At 35.6% G+C, this 23790-nt stretch overlaps 2 protein-coding genes across 2 annotated transcripts; both read right to left on the bottom strand.

Annotated features, from left to right (window-relative positions):
* Positions 1-327: 327 nt before the first annotated feature.
* Positions 328-12662, bottom strand: LOC110737932 (peroxidase 57-like). The gene is made up of 5 exons (XM_021918281.1): positions 12582-12662; positions 12381-12500; positions 10429-10608; positions 10141-10300; positions 328-734 (listed from the first exon to the last, which is right to left on the bottom strand). Exons 1-5 carry the CDS (start codon positions 12660-12662, stop codon positions 328-330), a joined length of 948 nt encoding a protein of 315 aa, XP_021773973.1.
* Positions 12663-13399: 737 nt separating this feature from the next.
* On the bottom strand, positions 13400-17069 carry LOC110737931 (peroxidase 57-like). The gene is made up of 5 exons (XM_021918280.1): positions 16928-17069; positions 16589-16635; positions 14417-14596; positions 14156-14315; positions 13400-14048 (listed from the first exon to the last, which is right to left on the bottom strand). The coding sequence occupies exons 1-5, from the start codon at positions 17067-17069 to the stop codon at positions 13639-13641; spliced, it is 939 nt and encodes a 312-aa protein (XP_021773972.1). The 3' UTR covers positions 13400-13638.
* Between the last annotated feature and the right edge of the window lie 6721 nt (positions 17070-23790).

Below are 23790 nucleotides of genomic sequence, written 5' to 3'. Positions count from 1 at the left end.
GGCATTGTTGGGATCAATTTCTTTATTTAACTTGTATTAAAAAGTCATACTTCGTACAACTTTTATTCTAGTATTAGATAAAATTTACATACTCAATACACAATTTAGCTCACAAGCCCACATAAATCACACAAAAAACGTGCAATATTAACTACACCAATTGGGGCAAAACTGATACGTGAATGCATTAACTAAGAAATAAGAATTTCGAGGCTATGCCTATATGGGAGTATGGCTATGTACTCTTTGTAATTTGTCTCACTTCAAATAATAATAGCTAGTAGATAACATTTTGTACTCGTGAGTTTCGACTCTTAGAGTCTTATATTAATCTACCTTACTACAAACCTTTCTTATTTGGCCTTGATCGCCAAGGTGGACGTCAAGGGCTTGCATTTTAACCATAACACTTACCAATTTTGCACTGAATAAGGCAGCATTTCGAGCAAATCTTAGAACAAAGCCTCTAGTTCGAGGATCACGAGCTAACTCTTGGTCAATTTCGAGGATTCCTCGCTGCTTGAGAATTTGATCAAAGAAAGAGTTGTCAAAATTGTTTGAGCTTTGTGAATTTTGATCAAGAAAGGTGAAGTTGTTTGAATTGGTGCCTTGAGGACAAGTAGGAATCAATTGTCGGCGAAGGTTTGGATCCATTTTTGGGTCAAATTCGCTTGTCCCTTGGTACAAACGATCTTGAAAGAAAATACATTGCGAAATTCCAACCGTGTGTGCACCTGATTCAAAGAGCATTATTATTATTGTAACAACATAGATGACTAATTCAGGTCCCATACAACATATGATATTCATTCATTTCAAGAAAGTTATTTAAAATAAAGTTATAATGGTTGAAGGATAAAATTTGTTGTACGGTCAACAACATCAAACAAGTTAGGTTGTTTCAATCCGTGGTTGTAGTAATAGTCAAATAGTGTACTTGTTGATATTGTTTTGCAATTTGCATTGAACATTATCACTTTACCGATTGGGTTTAACAGTGAAAAAAACTTCATACTTTAATTTCCTTCTCACCATTTGTACCAAACTTCATAAAAAAATGTGTACATCCCATGTTCTAATTTACTTTAATTTCCTTCTAACCATTTTTTTTTTTTGGATACACCATCAACTTCCTCTTCTAACTCATCTTCTCCCTCAGAAAGATCAGCCACACTTTTGGCCTCATCTTCTTCAACAACATTTGATTCCCCCTCAGTTTGTTCCCTCGGGTTGTTAACAAAAATTGTTACACCATTTTCTACTTTATGACTCAAGGTGGACGATCATTAATGCAGGGAAATTAATTTGCATGTATTGGCTAAGAAGAAGATAATTGAAGGTGGGTGTTGATTGGGTTTTTACGAGGGGGTTTTTATAGAGGTTTGGTGGTAATTTGAAAAGGTGAAGATGGTTTGATGGGAAGTGACGGTTGGGTAATTTTGAGTAGTGGGATGATTTTGTGATTTATTTTAACAATGAATAAAAAATTAAAAGATAAAATTGAAAGTGAAAGATAAAATCTAATTGAGAAAAATAAGGAAAAATCTTTTTGTTGTTTTTTATTTTAAAGATAACAGAAAAAGATAACAATAAAAAATAAAAAAAATTTACAAAAGAAATAAAATTCCAGTAAGTTACTCAAAGTATTTTACTAGTTAACATGTACAGAAGTTTACAATTTTATGAAGAGGAACTTGGAAAATAACATGGCTCAATTTGTCTTCTTCATCAACATAATCATATGATCACACACTCAATAGAATTGCACACTCTTTCATTGCAAGATTCGAGATTGTGTTTTCACACCAAGGTTATCTATAGCAATGCTCAGTCGTTTTACTAAGACATACCTTGGGGTTCCAAGAAGAACTGCTCAGTTCAGCTTTATCATTCCGAGTTCCAATCGCATCTTTTCGAATTTTTCTCTACTCAAAGGCTTTGTTAGAATGTCAGCAATTTGATATTCAGTTTGTACAAATTCTAATCTTATAGAGCCTTTTTCCACATTATCTTTTAGGAAATGATGCCTAACATGAATATGCTTTACACGTGAATGATGTACTGGATCTTTTGATATGCAAATAGCACTTGTATTATCACAGTATTGGAACACATTCAAGAACTATGCCAAAATCATGTAATTGTTATTTTATCCACAACAGTTGTGAGCAACATGCAGCGGCTGCTACGTATTCTGCTTCTGTTGTGGATAGAGCAACTGTGTTCTGTTTCTTGGAACTCCAAGAAACTAAACAAGATCCTAGGAATCGGACCATACCTGATGTACTTTTTCTATTCACCAAATCCCCAGCATAGTCGGCATCGGCAAACCCATTAAGATCGTATGTGTCACTTCTTGGGTAGAATAAACTTAAGTCGTCAGTTCCTTTGAGATATCTGAGTATTCTCTTGACGGCTGTTAGATGCGATTCTTTGGGGTTTGATTGGAACCTAGCACACAGACCAACACTAAAAGAAATGTCAGGTCTACTTGTAGTTAAGTATAGTAAGGAACCAATCATACCTCTGTACTTTGCCTGGTCCACACAAGTTCCTGAGGGATCTTCGTCTAATCTAGAGTTAGTTCCCATAGGTGTATGGTTAATCTTTGCGCTGTCAAGGTTGTACTTTTTTAGGAGTTCCTTGACATATTTTTGCTAATGTATGAATATTCCTGGTTCTGTTTGATTGATCTGCAGTCCGAAAAAGAAGTTGAGTTCCCCCATCATGCTCATTTGGAACTCACTGCACATCAAGTCAGCAAAGTACTTGCACAAAGATTCGTTAGTTGCACCAAATATAATATCATCAACATAGATCTGTACAACTAAAAGATGAGTTCCTTTAGATTTTAAAAACAAAGTTTTATCAATTTTTCCTCGTTTAAAATCATTTTCCAAAAGGAACTTGGACAGTCTTTCGTACCATGCTCTTGGATCTTGTTTTAGCCCGTAGAGAGCCGTATCAAGTTTAAAAACATGGTTAGGAAAGTTTGGATTCTCAAATCCAGGGGGTTGATCGACGTAAACTATTTCTTTTAATAGGCCATTTAAAAAAGCACACTTTACGTCCATCTGATATAGTTTAAAACCCATAAAAGCAGCAAAGGATATTAATATTCTAATAGCCTCAAGTGTAGCAATAGGAGAAAATGTTTCCTCAAAATCAATTCCTTCCTGTTGGTTATAACCCTTTACAACCAACCTAGCTTTATTTCTTACAATTGTACCATATTCATCAAGTTTGTTTCTAAAGACCCATTTTAAACCTATAACCTTTTTATCTAATGGGTTAGGTTCAAGATGCCATACCTGATTTCTTTCAAATTCATTCAGTTCCTCTTGCATGGCAATAATCCAATCGGGGTCCTCTAAGGCTTCTTTATGGTTGCGAGGTTCCAGAGTTGATAGAAAAGCGTTGAGGGCACAGAAGTTCCTCATTTGTGATCTCGTCTGAGTTCCTTTGCTCAAGTCACTGATAATTTTGTCCAGAGTTGATAGAAACTTCTGAGCCAGTTGCTTCTTCTACTTCATTTTCTCCTTGATTTGGAACCTCGGCAGTATCTTCATTTTGAGGTTGTTCATGCGAAGGAACTTCAGTATGTACATCGTGTTCCTCCTCTTGATTTTCAATCACTCGAGTTGGCTGCTTATTTGTTAAAACTGCATCTTCTTCATGCTCTTGAGGACGTACTAGACCAATTTCAAAATCATAGTCCTCATGTTCCTGTGTACATGGAAAAGGATTAGTTTCATCGAAAATAATATGTACACTTTCCTCAACACACATAGTACATTTATTGTAAACTCTATATGCTTTACTGTTAGTAGCATAACCAAGATAAACGGCTTCATCACTCCTTTCATCAAATTTCCCTATGTTCCTTTTACCATTATTATGCACAAAACATTTACAACCAAATGCTCTCAGATGAGATATATTCGGTTTTCTGCCTTTCATAAGTTCATAGGGTGTCTTATTTAAAATAGGTCTTAGCATGACACGATTGATCATATAACAGGCTGTATTCACGGCTTCTGCCCAGAAGTTCCTTGGAAGATCGTTGGCTATTAACATAGTTCAATCCATGTATTCTAAGGTCCTGTTCTTCCTTTCAACAACTCCATTTTGCTGTGGAGTTCTAGGAGCTGAGAAATTATGACTTAAGCCTTGTTCCCTGCATAAATCATCAAATTTATAATTTTCAAATTCAGTGTCATGATCGGATCTAAGATGTATCAGTTGATGACCTGTGGACTTTTGAATTCTCCTGGAAAATGTAACAAACTCGTCAAAAGTCTCATCTTTACTAGATAGAAAAATAACCCATGTGAATCTAGAATAATCATCAACCATGACTAAGACATATTTCTTTCCACTTCTAATTTGAATTCTCATAGGACCACATAAATCCATATGAATTAACTCTAAAGGTTTCGTGGAACTCACCATCTTCTTGGATTTAAAGGATGTCCTGACCTGCTTTCCTTTCACACAAGCATCACAAATTTTGTCACATAGGAACTTGATTGAAGGAAGTCCCTCTACCAAGTTCCTTGTTCTCAACTTATCAATTAAGGAAAAACTTGCATGACCAAAGCGTTTATGCCACAGTAAAGGATCATCCTCAATGACACTGAGGCAGGTTAAGTTGTTCCTTGGAACTGTATTAAGATCCACTATGTAAGTGTTTCCTTTCCGAGTTCCTTCAAACAAAACCTTCCCTGTGTCATTTTGTATGATACTGCATTTTTCTGAATCAAAGCTTACAAAGTTACCTTTATCACAGAATTGTGATATGCTGTGTTTGAGGCCCTCGACTAGAAAGACATTATCAATAGCTTGGGAACTTGACCTTCCAACTTTTCCTATGGCAACAATGCTACCTTTCTTATTATCACCAAAGGTCACACACTACAAGAAAAAGGCCAGATTCCGACGGACATCTTCTGACGGACACAAAATTCCGTTGGAAATCCTGTATATTCCGGCGGATTTTTATTCCGTCGGAAAGTTCCGACGGATTTCCTACGGAATAAAAATCCCTCGGAATTTATGGGCTTTCCAACGGAATATTTCGTCAGAAAATATATTTTCCGACGGAAATAAAATCCGTCGGAAGTGTCCGACGGATTTTTCCGTCGATACAATGATTTTCCGACAGAATTAAAATCTGTCGGAAATTTCCGACGGAATATTCCATCGGAAAATTAAGTTTCCGACAGAATATTCCGTCGGAATAGTATTTAAAAAAAAACCAAAAAAAACAAACCCTTACATATTTGCGGAATAAAAAATAAAAAAAAATAAAAAAAAAACTAAACCCTAAAACCGGTTCCCCTCCCCCAACCCTATTCAATTCTCTTTCCTCTCCTTCTCTTTCTCTCTCCTCTCTTCTTCTCTTTCCCCTTCTCTTTTTCTCATTCTCCTTCTCCTCCTTCTCTCCTCTTCTTCCTCATTCCTTTCTCCTTCTCCTCTTTCTCCTTCTTTCTTTGTATTCATCAACATCAACAACGAACCGCAACAACAACAACCGGAACAACAACAACCGCAACATCAACAACGAACCGCAACAACAACACCTTCAACCGTTCGTTCAAGCAAATTCGTTCGTTGTTCAAGCAAATTCAAGTTTCAAATTCAAGTAAATTCGTTCGTTGTTTTTACATTTTGTAATTTTTTTTTGTTAATTTGCATAGATCTGTTATATTTGGTTTCGATTTGTATTTGTTCATTTGCTTAATGTGTATGGATTTGTTTTGGTTTCAATTTATTTTGTTTCGAGTATAATTTTGTGATCTTTATTGGTTTAAATTGGCTTAGATCTGTTTTTTTCAAAATTTTTCGTTTTTTTAATTTTTTTTCCCGATTTGGGCTGGTTGGTTCAGCTGGGTGGGGTGGTTACGGTGGGTGATTACGGTGTGGGGTGGGTGGGGTGGGTGGAAGGTGGTTACGGTGTGGGGTGGGTGGAAGGTGGTTACGGTGGGTGGGCTGGGTGGTTACGGTGGGTGGGTGGGCTGGGTGGAATGGGGATATGGTTTGTTACGGGGTGGGGTGGGTGTGGGTGTGGGTGGGGGTTGTGGGGCGTGGGGCAGGGGGCAGGGGGCAGGGCAGGGCAGGGGGTAGATGGAAGGGGGCAGATGGCAGGGGGCAGGGCAGGGGGTGGTGGGCGTGGGGGGTGGCTTTTTTTTTTATTTTTTTTTATTCAATTTTCCGACGGAAATTTCCGTTGGAAACAGTATATTCCGACGAAAATTTCCGTTCGAATATTCCCCTTCCGACGGAATATTCCGTCGGAATCCACTTCAGCTCCGACGGAAAATTCCGTCGGAACTTTGCGACGGGATTTCAGATAAAGTCAAAACCAGCTTCGACTGAATGTATTCCGTCGGAAATTCCGTCGGAAAAGTGGCTTCCGACGGAATTTCCCTCGGAAAACGTCGAATTTCCGACAAGGGCTGTTCCGAGAGACAGTTTCCGACGGAAATCCGTTGGAAGGCCGTTTTCCGACGGATTTTACCCTGTTTTCGAGGAAAAATTCCGTCGGAATTCAGCTGTTTTCTTGTAGTGACAGTTCCTCCTGTATAGGCTGTCAGTGAGAGAAATCTAGTTTTGTCTCCTGTCATGTGCTTAGAACAACCACTATCGAGGTACCATTGGTTGTTCCCCCTCACTTCGACCTCATCATGACGATTTACTGTTTCATCGTGCTTAGCCATCAAGCAGAGATTGGCTGTTTCTTCTTCAGTAGGTTCCTCTTCCTCTTCGGAACTTGATAGCCATAGCATTGATTTCCAATTTTTCGAAGTCTGATAATTTTCGGCCTTTATAGAGATCTCCATCTTCGTCTTCCAGTAAGCATAATACTTCCCATTGAAGAGTGGAGGGTGTTGGGTTGAGTATCCTTCTGCTAATCTTTCATCTTTCGACATCGTTCCTCCAGGAACTTGACTCGACAGGGTTTCCTGCTATACGGAGTTCCTTGCTCTGATACCAATTGATAGAACAATGTCTACTACAAGAGGGGGGTGAATTGTAGACTATAGAAAATTTTGCGGAATTAAACTATCTACTAAGAGAGAAGACACTCGAGATAAGCAATAAAAAATTTCACTATGTAAAGATGAATTACAATCGCTAATATTCTGCGTAGACTCAAGTTCCGTGAGAAACTCAAGTTTCCCAAACTACTATCCCTCAATCGCAGTTTCACTCTCTTTGTGATTCTACTCCGAATCACTTGTACAGTATGAAGAACTCTCTCAAGCCTCACAATTTACAACTCTTACAACCCCAATCCCAATTACACAGTAATTACACAGTAATTACACAGTAAAACTTAAGGGACTTAAGGATGGAAGGAACTCTGATTTCAAAACACTTAGAAACTTTTACGCTCAGAAAACTTAAGTTGTTTTTCTACACTTTAAAATGACAACGTTGATCCTTTTTTATAGAGAGAATATTCAAGCTTCCATCAAGTTCCCACTTCCCCCTCAATCCCACGTTCACCTTAACTGGGAAGTTGGGAAGTAAGTGGGAGAAGTTGAGGAACACTGATGCGGAAACGGATATGGGTTAAGGTGTTTGAGTGATGGGTTATGTGTTTAGGCTAGGTGCTCCTGTGGGAACTGGGTAAGGAAAGAACGAAGTTCCTGACAACGAGGAACTCGGGGTTTGATTAGCAAGGAACACTCGCAATACTAATCAAGGATAAGTATGGTTAGAGTTGAACACTCACTCCACTAACCATAAACAAGCTAATCCCGAACACTCCGGATTAAACTCACAAACTCGAATCCACGAGTTCAAGCTAAACTTGAATCCACAAGTTTAAAACAAATAAGACATAAAAATATCTTGAGTTGTTGTATTTCATTAAAAGTTTGATAGATGAATGAATTGCAACCTAGAATAAAACTTCCTTTTATACGCTAAGGAAGTAGCTAGTTACATTAATTAACCATTAACTAACATAATTAAAAAGGAACTTTAAAAGTCTCCAACAAAGAACTCAAAAAGTCACCAGGGATACTCTGTGTAACGTTTCCCTTGGAAAATCGTTACATAATAAAGACTAGTAACTACCGAAGTTCCTTTAGGTGAGTTCCTGAAGGAACTCGCTGCAGCTGCGTCCAGCTTCTTCCTTGTAACGGCTGACTGTTACAACCTTATTACAACAACTATAAATTTAGCTAATTACTCCTAGCAACTGAAAATTAAACATATAATTAACTAGTAATAACAAGCAATAAAACTAAGGAGTTTTAAGCTCCAAGAGTGACATCCAAAAGGGTGTGTAACATCCCTCTTAAATGCCCCATCAAAACCGAGCGTAACCTCTTCTTTATTCTCTTGCTTTGGCTGCCTCCTAAACAACAAGTATCCAAGAAGATCCTTTCCCCAAAGCAAAGAAAGAATCCAAGGCATCCAAGTAAACACCTTCTACGCCTAGTCATCTATCCAAGTCAAGCATTACTTGTATAATGACGAAGCAACATCAAAGCCCATGCGTTGCACTTTGTCTAACTTGGACCCATGAACGAACAACCCACGGACAATAGGAACTTGATCCTTTTGGACCCTTGAAAGTGTGTTTGGCCCTTTTGAATTGTTAGGTTCATTGGCTTGTATGAGTTCCGGATCATGGACACGTTCACCTTAACTGGGAAGTTGGGATGTAAGTGGGAGAAGTTGAGGAACACGATTTCACTAGCTTGACTCCCAAGTTCAACGTGCTTCCTTAATTTAAGCAAACAGTATTTTACTGAGTCAAAAATCAGTTAATGATTTATTAAAAAGATAATTATTTATTATTTAAAAGGATAACTAAATAATTAATTAATTTAAAAACTTATCATTTAAATTAAAGAATTATTAGATAATTTTATTTATTTATAAAATTAATCTTTTCAAAACTGATTTTATCTCTTCCTTAAATTAAGGGTTTTCAAAACCATTTTAAAACTTATCGTTTAAAACTTTTCTGAGTCAACGTCAAGTTCCTTCAGGAACTTCGAGTTTCTCAAGGATTCCTTCCAACACTTTTATTTCTTAAGTTCGTACACTGAATAACTAAGTATCTAGAGTTGTGAGGATCTCTTGAAAGCTTGCATTCATCGTCAAGTCTTCCAAACTCTGTTGTTCCTACTCCGGTACATAATGCTTTAAACCTGAATCTTCTGTTTTAACCAAGACTCATAAACACCATTAGTCAGAGTTTGTTTTATGTAAGTCAATCATCAAAATACAAGGTAGTCAATTCAACAAAGGGCTTGCATTTTAACCATAACACTTACAAATTTTGCATTGAATAAGGCAGCATTTCGAGCAAATCTTAGAACAAAGCCTCTAGTTCAAGGATCACGAACTAAATCTTGGTCAATTTTGAGGATTCTTCGCTGCTTGAGAATTTGATCAAAGAAAGAACTGTCAAATTTGTTTGAGCTTTGTGAATTTTGATCAAGAAAGGTGAAGTTGTTTGAATTGGTGCCTTGAGGACAAGTAGGAATCAATTGTCGGCGAAGGTTTGGATCCATTTTTGGGTCAAATTCGCTTGTCCCTTGGTACAAACGATCTTGAAAGAAATTACATTGTGAAATTCCAACCGTGTGTGTACCTGATTCAAAGAGCATTATTATTATTGTAACAACATAGATGACTAATTCAGGTCCCATACAACATATGATATTCATTCATTTCAAGAAAGTTATTTAAAATAAAGTTATAATGGTTGAAGGATAAAATTTATTGTACGGTCACAAATTTGTTGTACGGTCAACAACATCAAACAAATTAGGTTGTTTCAAGCCGTGGTTGTAGTAATAGTCAAATAGTGTACTTGTTGATATTGTTTTGCAATTTGCATTGAACATTATCACTTTACCGATTGGCTTTAACGGTGAAAAAAACTTCATACTTTAATTTTCTTCTAACCATTTGCACCAAACTTCATAAAAAAATGTGTACATCCCATGTTCTAATTTACTTTCCTTCTAACTAGTTTGTGAAGATTATTTTATATTTTATATTTTATTTTTAGAAACAAAGTTTGTAAAGATTATTAATTTCTTTTGATCTGCAAAGTTTAAAAAAAAATTACATTACAAACTAACACGATAAAGTAAATAATGAACTTACCAAAAAGAGCAACCATTTCTTCTGGAGAAAAGTTTTTGTCACCAAAGGCTAATATACTTTGTCTGACAGATCCGAAGGGGCTTGGTAGGCTCACATCTTGGGCTTCAGATATAAGTCCATCTCTTCTCCCGGTTTGTACTAAATAATCTGGTCCTCCACCCTATTAAAATATAAAAATCCATAAATATGTATAATTAATTTTTGATTTTTTGAAGATTGACAAAATTATCAAGCAATTTGATAAACAACGTTGAGAAATAATTTAAGAGCATGATATATTTAACTTACCATCTTGATAAGCTTTTTAGTAGCAATAGCGATGATATCAGCGCAAGAAACAACCCCTGTGCATTCTTCTTCTGCTATATCCTTCAAAGAGTCAATAAACTTGTTTCCTCTAACACTCAAATTAGGGCCAGCAAATTTCTCAGTCGAAGGTCCATAAAATAAGATTGATGCGTCACATCCCTTATTGAATCAAACATGAAATAGTTAGTTAGTTTTATTAAATAACCATATAATAATAACAATAACAACAACAACAACAACAACAACAATAATAATAATAATAATAATAATAATAATGAAAAATTGCGAGAAAGGGCCTTTTAAAGGGACGACCTTGTAACAAAGGTCCTTATAAAAAAAAGTGGCATCAAAGGTCCTTATAAGTCAGTTGGGTGGTGAGGAGGGGCCTTTGACCGAATTCCGGCCAACTTTCGGCGTTGACTTCTATTTTCAGGCCAAAAGAAAAACACGTGCTTGGCACGTGACTTCGTTTTTTTTTTTTTTTTTTTTCCCTTTTTCCTTCTTCTTCCTCGGTTTCCCCTTTTCCTCCATTAACACCCCATGCTCGTCTCTGCTTTCTTCCTTTTTTGGTAAAGAACAAGCATACTACCTGTATGCAAATTGATCTCTCAAATCACTTGGCTGTTTGTAATATTTCTTCAGATACTTTCAATAATAATTTCAATCTTAAATGTCAACTCAAATATACACCTATTTTGATGTTAAAGTCATAAATATAAATGTTTAAATTTAAACTAATAATGACTCACAAATCCAATTTGACCGGCAATAATATATATGAATTCCAATTCAACAGGATACATATATAATACAATAATATCTTAAGTAGTGCATGCACTTTTTATTTTTATTTTTTCTTTTTTATTTTTTTTCCAAAAGACTCTATTGAGAAAAAACATATTACAACCTAAAAAAGAGTAAAGAAACTAAGAAAATTACAACCCAACATATCAAACCAAACACGCAAACAGGAATGAGAATCCTTATGAACCATAGCATAACACTAATGATGACCACCATAGCATAACCTCCTGTGATGACCGTCATTAATATAACACCTTTGACTTCGGAGCCTAGAAAACCAACAAAAATTTACTGGATCTGTAATGTGGACCGAGCATTGCAAAACTAACCAAATAACTCGAGATGAATAGAGATTGTAGCTTGAACGCAGTGAGGAGAACTGAAACTTGCCAAAACACAAAAGCAAATTTGAAGAGGAAGCTGCTGAGAGTAGAACCAACCGAAAGATGAATGCCCCTGTTGAAAAAATAGAACCCTTGACACCACTTCACTCCCAGGTAGAGGTGATCAAAGTCAGCCCGGCCCGATTTTGGGCGGGTTTTGTGCAAAATTTTTCGGCCCAAAATTTTAATTTTTTTGGGCGGGTTTGGGAATGCGTTTTATACATATTTAGTTGATTTTTTAGGCCCGCCTGAAAAGCCCGCACGGCCCGACCATTTTAGGCGGGTTTGGGCACAAAAATTCCGGCCCAAACCTTGGCCCGACCAAAATTTTAATTTTTTTGGGCGGGTTTGGGCACAAAAAGTGGGTTTATTTTTAAGCTTCTGCCCGGCCCGAACCCGACTCGGCCCACCCAATGATCACCTCTACTCCTAGGGAATGCAAAGTATAACTACTTCCTAGGAGTCTGGAAAGACAACCAAATGAGTCATATTTTTTAATGACTCTATCATGGGAAACCTTGCACGAAAATGCAAGTTCCCTTCTAGCAACTCTACTAACAGAGAGTGTAAGAAAATGGAGGACTTTGCTTACCCCAAACATTAAAGTTGGGGAGCCTCCTTCAAGATGTAGATTAACGGTGATGACAGGCTTTGTCATCACAAACACTAGCAAAGGGATGATAGCAACCAAAAGAGTACTCTTATCATCCCTCGACTAAGACACAACAAGATAAGCAAACCCACCTTCTCCCTCATCAACACCAACACCAACACCTTCCTCCTGCATACCCCAAATGCAGGGTAAACTCTTCTTTCTCTTGCACAAACGAAACCACCCCCAGGAAGATATAGCAACCCAATGTCCTATAATTTCCAGAGAAACAAAGTAACACCTCGAAAAGGCAACCAACAGAACCAAAGCAAGGTTTTACCTAACCTTGTAACCTCTAAATCCAAGAGCAAAATTGTCCAACATGATCCCAAAGACAATACTCCTTTAATTAGAACAACCATAAGGAACCCCATTCCAAGACAAACAACCAGAGCTACAGAAACAACTTTATTAAAAATTGTAAAACTAAACACTGAAAAAAGCAAGCTACATAAGCCAAACATAACTACTAAACCAAATTAAGAACTACAACTAAAAGGCAATTCTAACAAAGTGAAATTAAGAGTCCCTGGAAGAAGAGTGCCATAAAGAACTACCTCACTGTCGGAATCGAAACCTAACACTAACAACAGCCTTCAAAGACCAACGCAAGAAGATCCCTCACCGAAACCCAACCTTGGATTAAGGGAGAAAACCCTAGCCTTAACTTCACCTTTACCGCCAGGAACATGATTAGCGAATTTCCTTTCGACGGTGGCGTTAAGAATAGCCTTAGCTTCTTGTTTCGTTGGATAATCGGAACCTCACCAACACCTTAATCAACCTCCGATGGTATTAAAGGAAAATCAGTACTTCAAACTTCCTAGTCTTCTTTATTGTGCAAAAAAAAAAAAAAAAGGAAACACAGATTATTAAAGGGACTATAGAGCAGAGGACTCGCCGGTGACAGCAAAGGAGTAAACTCCGGTCGCCGGCGAGCAGGGGAAGCGATGAGAAAAGCGGCTATGAAGCGGTGGGAAAGCTAAGAACAGAACCTTCCCTAGAGAGAGAGAGAGAGCTTTGTCACTTTTTTTAGTGCATGCACTCGATTGACTATAATTTGCCAACCTAAGTCATGAGCATTGATCATTTACTGAAGTAGCTAGTTTAGCATATCAATTACCTAAATTGACTATTACCCTTTCAAAAAAGAATTAACGTTTAAAGCTTAATACATAAAGGAGTTTTTCTTTAGAAGAAAAAAGAATTTGAAACTCAAAAAGAGCCCAAAAATACTAGAGACAATTTAAAAAAAAAAAACAATTTATGGATACACTCTTTGCGATAAGAGAATTGAGACATTCTCGGCACTTATTACTATATTCCGTGCTATAAAATGTGCGAGACTTATTAGTTGACTTTACTACAAACCTTCCTAATCTGTCCTTGATCACCAAGGAGGACATCAAGGGCTTGCATTTTAATCATAGCTCTTACAAATTTGGTATTGAATAGAGCACCATTTTGAGCAAATTGTCGAACAAAGCCACTCGTTAAAGGATTTCGTGACAAGGCTTGATCTATTGGTAAGATTCCCCGTCCTTTGAGTAGTTGATCAAAGTAAGAGTTGTCAAATTTGCTAGAGCTTTGTGGATTTTGATCCAAAAATGTGAAGTTATTTGATGCTGTGCCTCGGGGGCAAGTAAGACGTAGCTGTTGACGAAGGTTTGAGTCCATATTTAGGTCAAATTGGCTAGTTCCTCCGTAAAGTCGATCTTGGAAGAATGAACAGTGTGATTTTCCAACTGTGTGTCCACCACCTAATTCAATAAATTAAACATTTGTAAGAATTCTTGATTAGTGCCAAGAATTATGACATGATTGATTCAAAAAAACGAAAAAAAGATGAGAGTAAATATAACTATACCAAAAAGAAGCACCATTTCTTCGGGAGTAAATTTTTTTTTAGTGAAGGCTAGGATACTTTCGGTAACAGACCCAGATGGGTTTGGAATTCTCACATCTTGGGCATTAGATACAAGTCCATCTCTTCGCCCTGTTTGTACAGAATATACTGGTCCACCACCCTATTTAGGTAAATCCATAATAAGATAAAAAAAATGTTATTCACTAGATTTAAGAGGGCGAACAATGAGTATTTAACTTTAGAACATGATTATTAAGTTACCAGCTTAATAAGTTCTGTTGTTGCAATTGCGATAATGTCAGCACAAGAGACGACATCAGGACATTTTGCTTCAGCCACACCTTTCAATGTATCAATAAACTCGTACCCTCTAACACTCAAATTAGGACCCGCAGTTTTCTCAGACAATGGTCCATTAATTAAAATCGATGCATCACAACCCTATAATAAAAATAAAAAATTACACACAAAAAAGAACCAACTCGTAAAAAAACAATATTGACACTATTACGTATATGTATTAGTTTCTGCATCAATTAAGCTTAAAAAATTAGGAAAAAAAAATGGCCCATATGTGGTGCGGTTCAGATAAAAACCATGCAAAGCTTATTAGTGGATTTAATATTTATGCTAGTTAGGTTAGATGTAATTTAGGGTTCGTTTAGCATTGTTGTGGTTTTTGGTTTTTGGTTTTTTGATTTTCAAAATCATATAATATATGTCATATAATGAATAAAAAATTAGTCAAACTTATTAAAATCCTGATAATTTAGAAAACTGATGACAACAAATAAGTGGAAACACCCTTTTCTTGTTTCCTGTTTTTGGTTTTTGGTTTTCAAAAAAACAGAAAACTAAAAATAAAAAACAATGTCAAACAAGCCCTTAATGTTTGTTTGAACCTAATGACGAATGTAGGTTGGATTAAGATGGTAGTGATCGATTAATTCAATTAGGGCATGAAATTCTCTATGTAGATAGGTTGAACTAATTGTAAGGGCATGAAATTCTCTATGAAGACAGGTTGAATAAATTGTTAGGAAATTGTGATTAATGTCTCTAATATGCATTCTATGAATTGTATATAATATGTTAGGAAAGCCATTAATTAATTGAAAGCAATTCTTGGTATAAAGATGGCATCTTTTCTAGATGAGCATACTATTTTGATAATTTAGAGTGTAGAGATATATCTTTATATAAATAATATAAGTAGCTAGGGATTTATTGTTTGATTTCTTATCTGTGATATTAATAGCCTTAAATTAGTTTAGTTATATGCATGTAATCTTTCAAATTAAATTTATTTCTATTTACTTTTTTCATTGATAAAAGTTAACTAATCCATACTGTATTAAATAATCTTTTCTTTGTGGCCTGGAATCGATGCTGACTTACCATACTATATATTTAGAACGAGTAGTTAGGTTATTAATTTTACTAGTACGTATTTATCCCGTTCAATGACGGGTTGAACTTTTTTTCAAATCATATGAGTAATATTATAATTTTAATAATTTTTGTTAAAATATCTTTTATAATATAAACTAAAATTTTATATCTTTCTTGTTTGAAAGAAAATTGATATCATTTAAGTTAAAGTAAAATGCATTATGATTTGAATAGTTAATAACGAAAATGGGATTTTGATAAAAAAAAATAATTAAAAAAAAAAAACTAATGCAACCCTTCATGAAAAAAATTAAATTAAAAAGCAAAATAAATAATTTACAAATTAAAATTATAGAACAAAAAATAATAAAAATGACAGATTATTACAATCCTTCATAAAAAAAATTATAGACCAATAAGAATATGACCAATGGCATAAGAACACAAAAAGTTCCCATTATTAAATATTAGTATAGATTAGATGCATGATTTTTTATCAATTTTTTGTTCCTTTTTCGGGGAGATGACAGTGTTTTACTTAGTTAACGTTTTATTTTTGGTGCGATTAATTAAAACATACTCCGTATAAGATATATAATCCATGTATTTTATTTCATTTTCCTTGTTATCTCGGCTCTATGGAATATTATATTATTTCCTATGATAGTAGAGAAGTTATTGTGTACGGACTGCCGTACGTATAATGAGGTGCAACAAACTTGGCTGATATGTTTCATTTATTGGCTGATATGTTTTTTGTATTGGCTGATATATTTATTTTTTTGTTGGTTGATATGTTTTTTTTAATGTTTGATATGTTCCTTTTGTTGGCTGCTATGAGACATCAGTTGACTGATATGTTTCTCTAATTATATGATGTTTTTATTTTGTTGGCTGATATGTATATTTTGTTGGTTGATATGTTGCTTTTGTTTGCTGGTTTCATCCTTTTGTTGGCTGATATGTTCCTTGTTTTAGCTGACACGTTTTTATTAATGTCTGATATGTTCCTAATGTTAGCTTATATCATATATCAATTACCTGATATATTCCTTTTATTGGCTGATATTTGTATTTTGTTGGTTGATCTACGTAATTTACCATTTCATCCAACAAAAAGTAACACAAATCAGACAAAATTAACACAAATCAGATATATTTTACAAGAGTATAAAAAAATTAACATAAATGCAAAAAGTAACATAAACGCATCCCCCAATTCGACCACCATAACTACCATCAGAACCGTTGCTGCCCACGCACACAACCCCAACAACTCCGGGGGACTGGACTCCACCAAGGGGTTCGGTTCTTTCTCACACGTAATTTCGCCCCTGATGCCTATGAGATATTATAGGACCGATGAGAAGCTTTACTTACACAGAATTGTTGAAGAGCACAACAGAGAGCTCAATCCAATTTCGGAGTTGTAAGTATGGTCAGGAAGATCCAAATCATTTGGAGCAGGATCTGTAGAAAAAGCATCGTTTAGTGAAGCACCTGAATCCACGGGGGCAGTCATAATCAGCCCCAAATCGCAGACTCTTCGATTGTTTAACGTTTAAATTTCGATTCAATTATCAAATTTTGAGGGGTTTTGAGCTTCATCGTCATCAGAGTCAGAGACAGAGTTGTTGGTTGCTTTAGCTACTGTATCATCGATGATATGGTATCTCACTGCACGAAACATTGGGTACGGACTGTTGCACCCAATAGTTTGTGAAGATAGTATGATCTCATTTTAGTGTGGTAGTTCCCTTTCTTTGCGTGCATGGTAGTAGGATCAGTAGGATAGAGAACATAAATCTGTAGTAATTTTCTTGATGCGTATGTTGAGAGATCTTTATATACATCCGGGGTGCTAGTGCACCCAATGATAGATATACTATATTTTTTCATTTTGACGATTATTGTTCATTTACTTATCAAATGAGCAAAAAAAAAAAAAAATGCTTTTGAACCATAAATCTAGGTGTTTAATCTGTTTATATAAAAACTTCAGTATAATCCTTGAACTTGTCTTGGTACTCTTTGAAATTTTCACATGTTACATGTGTGTGATTGATATTATTGAGACATTTCTTTTCTATATATAGAAATTCCATAGTTATAAAGATGTTCTTTATGTTTTTGCATCTTCCCGTGCTAGCCATGTCGACCTTCTTAAATTAACAACCTTTTGCTACAAGCTTATGGCCTCGCCTAGTTGTGAGACTATGTTTACATACGTGGAATTATATTGGAAATCGTTTTTATTTGTATTGTTGTGCTACTTGAAGCCTTGAAGGAAGTTGCTACAATAATTTTTTTAAAAAAATGAATTATGGACTAATGGTTAATCGATTAGAGTCACCATAAATATGGTAGATTATTAATAGATTAAAAATGAATTAAATTTCAAAGATTAATATAGAAAAGAGTTGAAACTAAAAAGGCATAGGAGCCCAAATACAATAGATATAATAATAAATCAAACAACTTGGGACACACTTTCCCCTAAGAGAATTGAGATTTTCTCTGCAATTATTATTTTAATTTCCATGCTAAAAAAAATGCGAGTACGTCTTAGTTTACTTTACTACAAACCTTCCTAATCTGTCCTTCATTGCCAAGGAGGACATCAAGGGCTTGCATTTTAACCATAGCTCTAACAAATTTGGTATTGAATAGAGCATCTTTTCGAGCAAATTGTCGAACAAAGCCACTTGTTAAAGGATTTTGTGTCAAGGCTTGGCCTATTGGTAAGATTCCTCGTCTTTTGAGGAGTTGATCAAAGTAAGAGTTGTCAAATTTGTTCGAGCTTTGTGGATTTTGATCCAAAAATGTGAAGTTATTTGATGGTGTGCCTCGGGGGCAAGTAAGGCGTAGTTGTTGACGAAGGTTTGGGTGCGTAGTTAGGTCAAATTGGCTATTACCTTCGTACAGTCGATCTTGGAAGAATAAGCAGTGTGATTTTCCAACCGTGTGTGCACCACCTATTTCAATGAATTATTCATTAGTAAGTATTCTTGATTAATGTCAATGTATGTTCATAAAATGGTAATTGCCAACATGGTTCAATAACAAGATGAGCCATATGGTAATTGCCTTAAGTAATGTTGCAAAAATTGGAAGACACATTGTGTATTATTGAACGCTCTCTCTACTTCTTTGGTACTAAACTAGTTAAGATGTTGCTCTTTGTTGTTGTTTAATTGTAATTTGAGCAAATTTTGGTGGTTTAGCCCATTGCAACGCTTCACTTATATATGATGGGAAAAGGAAGTTCAAGTAATTTCTTATTCATGATGCAATATAATGCGACAACGTGCAAGTTTCTTTTGTTCTCATAATGTACGTAGTAATAAGTGATGAGTAGGCATTAGACTACATTTTCTTATTCGATCACAATCTAACACGAGAGTTTTAATCTTTATAAGCATATGATATGCGAAATTATTTAAACAAGAAGCTGCAATAATATAGATCGAGTAACAAGTTTAATTTATTACTTTGTATAATCGTACTAGAAAATACTCCTTTGTATAGATATATCGAAGTATGATAGTAGCCCTATATGAAACTACTCCTCGATTTATGGACTAATCTATGTGGGTCGGGCTTGAGTAGGATCATGTCGGGTTATGCGCTCTATAGGGTTATGGAGTGTTAGAGTCAAGTCAATTTCTAGTCGATTCAATTCGAGTTTAAGTTGATCCAATTCAAGTTCGATACGAATTTATTATGTGTTGATACATGTTTGAGTCAAATTTGGTTCAGGTTATTATTGGATCTGAGTCAATTTCAGATTGAGTCATTGTCGTATCAGGCTAAGTTTGATTTAGGTCATAATTGTGTTCGATTCAATTACCATTATCTGCTTAATTCAGGTATATATTAAGGGTGAGATTATTGTTGTGAAACTTGCAAATGTCAAAATATGATTGTGTTTATTAATTACTCCCTCCGTTTCATATGTTAGTTACATATACTATTTTGGGCGTTTTAAAAAGATCTACCCATATTGAATATATTCAATTTTTAACTTAATTTTTTTGGAATAAATTGGTTGTGGATTGATGACATGATTCTAAGTAAGAAAGTATCTACCTTAAATTATGCAATTATGACTAATGCTTTCCAAAAAAAAATAAAAAATAAAAAACCTATAAATGAAGCATATATATGCTGCGCTATATGCTACCTCTGTTTATGATACGGTTTAAAATTGAACCAAAATGACCTAAAATGGCCGCAACATATAAATGGATTTCATTGATAAAAGATAGTCAAACGACACTTACAAACAATCTCTAAGAAATCTAAAAAACAAACACAATTACATAACATCTTAAAACTAATTACATCGCATATTCAACCAACAATCACCTTTATTAAAAACTTCTGAAACAATACAATTTGGGAGTTAGCACTATTTCTGCCTGAAATCCACTGATGCATGGTCGTTTGGGTGAAAATACTCATTTGGTCCTACAGATACTTACGGTAATTATGAATCTCTAGATCTTCAATCCTTGCCAAACGAACAAGCAACTAAATTAACTACAATAGAAAATCACCATCTCAAAGATGAGATCTATTTATCAAAAGCAGTTAAAAACTTTTTCAGGCTTTTATCAACAATAAAAATACCAGTGTCCAGTGGAAGCTCTTATAAAAATTCACAATTGAGACCATGAGAAAAAAAAAAAAAAAGATGAAAGAAAAGAGAGAATAATGAAGGAAAATCTTTAATTTAAAAAAATATATAAAAAATAATTAAAACGAGATGAACTTTGGAAAACCCTTCTAGAGAAACCGTAGAGAAAAACGAGAAACCCTCAGCTCCTAAGGGAGAAACCCTCAGCTCCTAAGGGAGAAACCCGCAACATATGTACTTTTTTCCACTAATTTAAAGTTAGTGCTTTATGCAAGTATGTATATACTTCGTATATATCAAGCTATTTTATTCACATTTATGGTTTAATAATGCTTTTTTGGTTTTATTAACTAGATTTTAAAACATATTCTGACTTTAAAATACATATATTAATATTTGTCAGATAATCAAATATTCAATCAGTTATAAATTCGATAAAAAAATTGAGAACCGAAAACAGTTTGTTGCAACCAATTCTTAATTTATTACCCAAAAATCCAAAATTGAACCACTAAATCCAATAATTTCGATTTATTCGGAACAAGCTATAAGACACACGCATATTGCGTGTGCATTATAAGAAATCTATATGGCTCGATTCTCCTTTCTTTCATGAAATATTATCTACCTTATTCTAATTAAAAATATCTTTTAAAAAAAATCTAATTAAAAAATATTAGTGAGTTTAAAAATTGATGAAATTATAGAGGCAATAGAAGGGTATGACTTCTATTAAGATATATTTAGGGATATTAGGATAATATTTAGATTTGGATAATATACTTAATTCTAGGATATATTTTGTTATCTTTTATCTTGGTTTTCCTAGTTTATCTAGGGTTTAAGTTAGGGAAGGAAACCTCATTGTTTGTATTATAAATTGATTGATTATGTGTTAATGAAGACCAAGCCAAAGTTTATTCACAATTCATAATTCTACATGGTATCAGGCCTTAATTTTTCTTTTCTTTGCTAATCCATAGCCATGGCTGGAGGTGACGAACCACCACCTCCGAAAATTGAGCCCAATTCCCCTACGCAATCCCTCTTTACTCTAGAGCAATGGAAGGCCATTGCCGGTCTTGTAGGTAATTCTCAAATACCAGAAAATCGACTGACGGGTAAGTTTGATGCCACTTCTTGGATTATCGACACTAGCGCAACTCATCATGTCACTGGGAATAATTCTTGGTTGTTTGACACTCAAAATTTGGATTGCAACGTTGGACTACCGAACGACGCACAAGTGAAAGCTACTTTAATGGGTTCCGTTCTTTTGTCCGATACCATAACTCTCACCGGAGTTCTCTATGTTCCAAACTTGAATTGCAATTTGCTTTCTGTTTCTCAACTTAATGATGATTTACGAACTATTGTTCAATTTGATTCTAATGGATGTGTTATACAGGGCCAAATGAAGGAGCTGATTGGAACGGGAACTAGGAGAGATGGACTTTACTATTTTAGCAAACCGAAAGAGGCTACATCAAACTTAGAGTTATGGCATTGGCGTCTTGGTCATCCGTCTGAAAAAATAGTTAAGTTAATTCCGCATGTTAGTAATAATAAAGCTCATTTAAATAACGATTGTGAAGTATGTATGTATGCTAAACATCCGAGAGCCAAATTTCCTTTGAGTGACAATAAAGCTTCTAGATTTTTTGAGAAAGTTCATTGTGATTTGTGGGGTCCATATCGCCATACTTCGTCATGTGGAGCTCGTTATTTTTTAACTATGCCGATGATTTTTCATGAGTTGTATGGATTTATCTATTAGTAGATAAATTGGAGGTTTTTCGAATATTTATGTCCTTTGTTGCTATGGTTGATCGACAATTTTCACAAACAATTAAAGTGGTCCAAAGTGACAACGGTACGGAGTTTAATTGCCTGATTGACTACTTTAGGGCCACCGGAATTTTATTCCAAACATCATGTGTTGGTACCCCTCAACAAAATGGCTGTGTTGAGAGAAAGCATAAACATATCTTGAATGTAGGACGGGCTTTGAGGTTTCAGGCTAAATTACCTATTTCGTTTTGGGGGGAATGTGTTCTTACCGCCGCTCACTTGATCAATCGTACCCCATCTCCGCTCTTAAATAATAAAACCCCTTTTGAAATTCTTTTTGACAAATCTCCTTCTTTTGATGCTCTTCGGACCTTTGGTTGTTTATGCTTTGCCCATAATCAGAAAAATAAGGGAGATAAATTTGCTAGTCGGAGTAGAAAGTGTATATTTGTGGGATATCCGTTTGGAAAAAAGGGTGGAGATTATTTGATTTGAATACAAAAGAATTTTTTGTTTCAAGGGATGTGAAATTTGTTGAGGAGGTGTTTCCGTTTGGGAGCCCGGAAGTTGCAAATATTCTAAATCATGAGTTTGACGATCAAAATGTACATGAGGATTTTGCAGAATTTGTAGTTGCAGATGATGTTGAAGCTCTTGACAAGACGGACCACGCCTCTCATCACACGCACAACCCAGCTTCATTAGGCTCTGGGCCTTCTTCAGTACAAAGCGAGCCCAGCTCTTCTCAGCCAGCATTTTCCTCAGCTGCTAGGCCAGCGCCTTCTTCACGCTCAGGTCTTCCTCCTCCACCTGGGCCCAGTTCAATGCATGAGGGTATTCTTCAGCCCACTACCTCAACTGATGCGGAGTTCAGTCCCCTAGCTGTCGCAGAGCCTAGTACCGTCCACTTCCCCTCGAATCAGCTCGACACGCCTAGCATGGAAGATGGGCTTCATGAACAGCAGTTGGGTCGTGGGTTTAGACAGAAAATTCCCAACGTTAAGCTTCGAGACTATATGACACATACGGTTTTTCCTTCCAATCACTCCTCAGGTACTCCGTGTCCCCTAGCACATTATATAAATTGTGATAATTTTTCTGTGAATTATTGAAAATTCCTTGCAGCCATTGTTAATGGTAAAGACCCTAAATCTTTTAAAGAATCCATGCGGTCTGATGGTTGGCGCCAATCTATCGAGGAAGAAATTCGTGCTCTAGAGGACAATGGTACATGGACTTTAGAGCGCCTTCCTCCTAGTAAACGTGCTCTTGGTAGTCAGTAGGTTTATAAAACAAAATATCTGTCCAATGGTGAGGTCGAGCGTCTAAAATCAAGACTAGTGGTTTTTGGCAATCATTAGCAAGCGGGAATTGACTATGAAGAAACTTTTTCTCCTATCGCGAAAATGGCTACAATTCGGGCTTTTCTTGCCATAGAAGCTTGCAAAAATTGGGAGTTACATCAAATGGATGTTCATAATGCTTTTCTTCATGGTGATCTAAATGAAGAAGTCTACATGAAACTTCCACCCGGGTTTGAATGTTCAGATCCAACTATGGTGTGTAGGCTGCGCAAGTCCTTGTATGGCCTAAAACAAGCTCCTCGGTGTTGGTTTGCAAAATTAGTATCGGCCTTGAAAAAGTATGGTTTCTTGCAATCTTACTCTGATTATTCTTTGTTCACATATACTAACGGCAATTCTCAAATAAATGTCTTGGTTTATGTGGATGATCTTATTATTTTTGGGAATGATTCCGCTGCACTTAAGGTTTTCAAGGCCTATCTTAGTGATTGTTTCAAGATGAAAGATCT

Source organism: Chenopodium quinoa, unplaced genomic scaffold, assembly GCF_001683475.1.
Source record: "Chenopodium quinoa cultivar QQ74 unplaced genomic scaffold, ASM168347v1, whole genome shotgun sequence".
Taxonomy (NCBI): Eukaryota; Viridiplantae; Streptophyta; class Magnoliopsida; order Caryophyllales; family Amaranthaceae; genus Chenopodium; species Chenopodium quinoa.
Note: the sequence above shows the minus strand (reverse complement) of the source record. Positions and strands in the feature narration are given on the sequence as shown.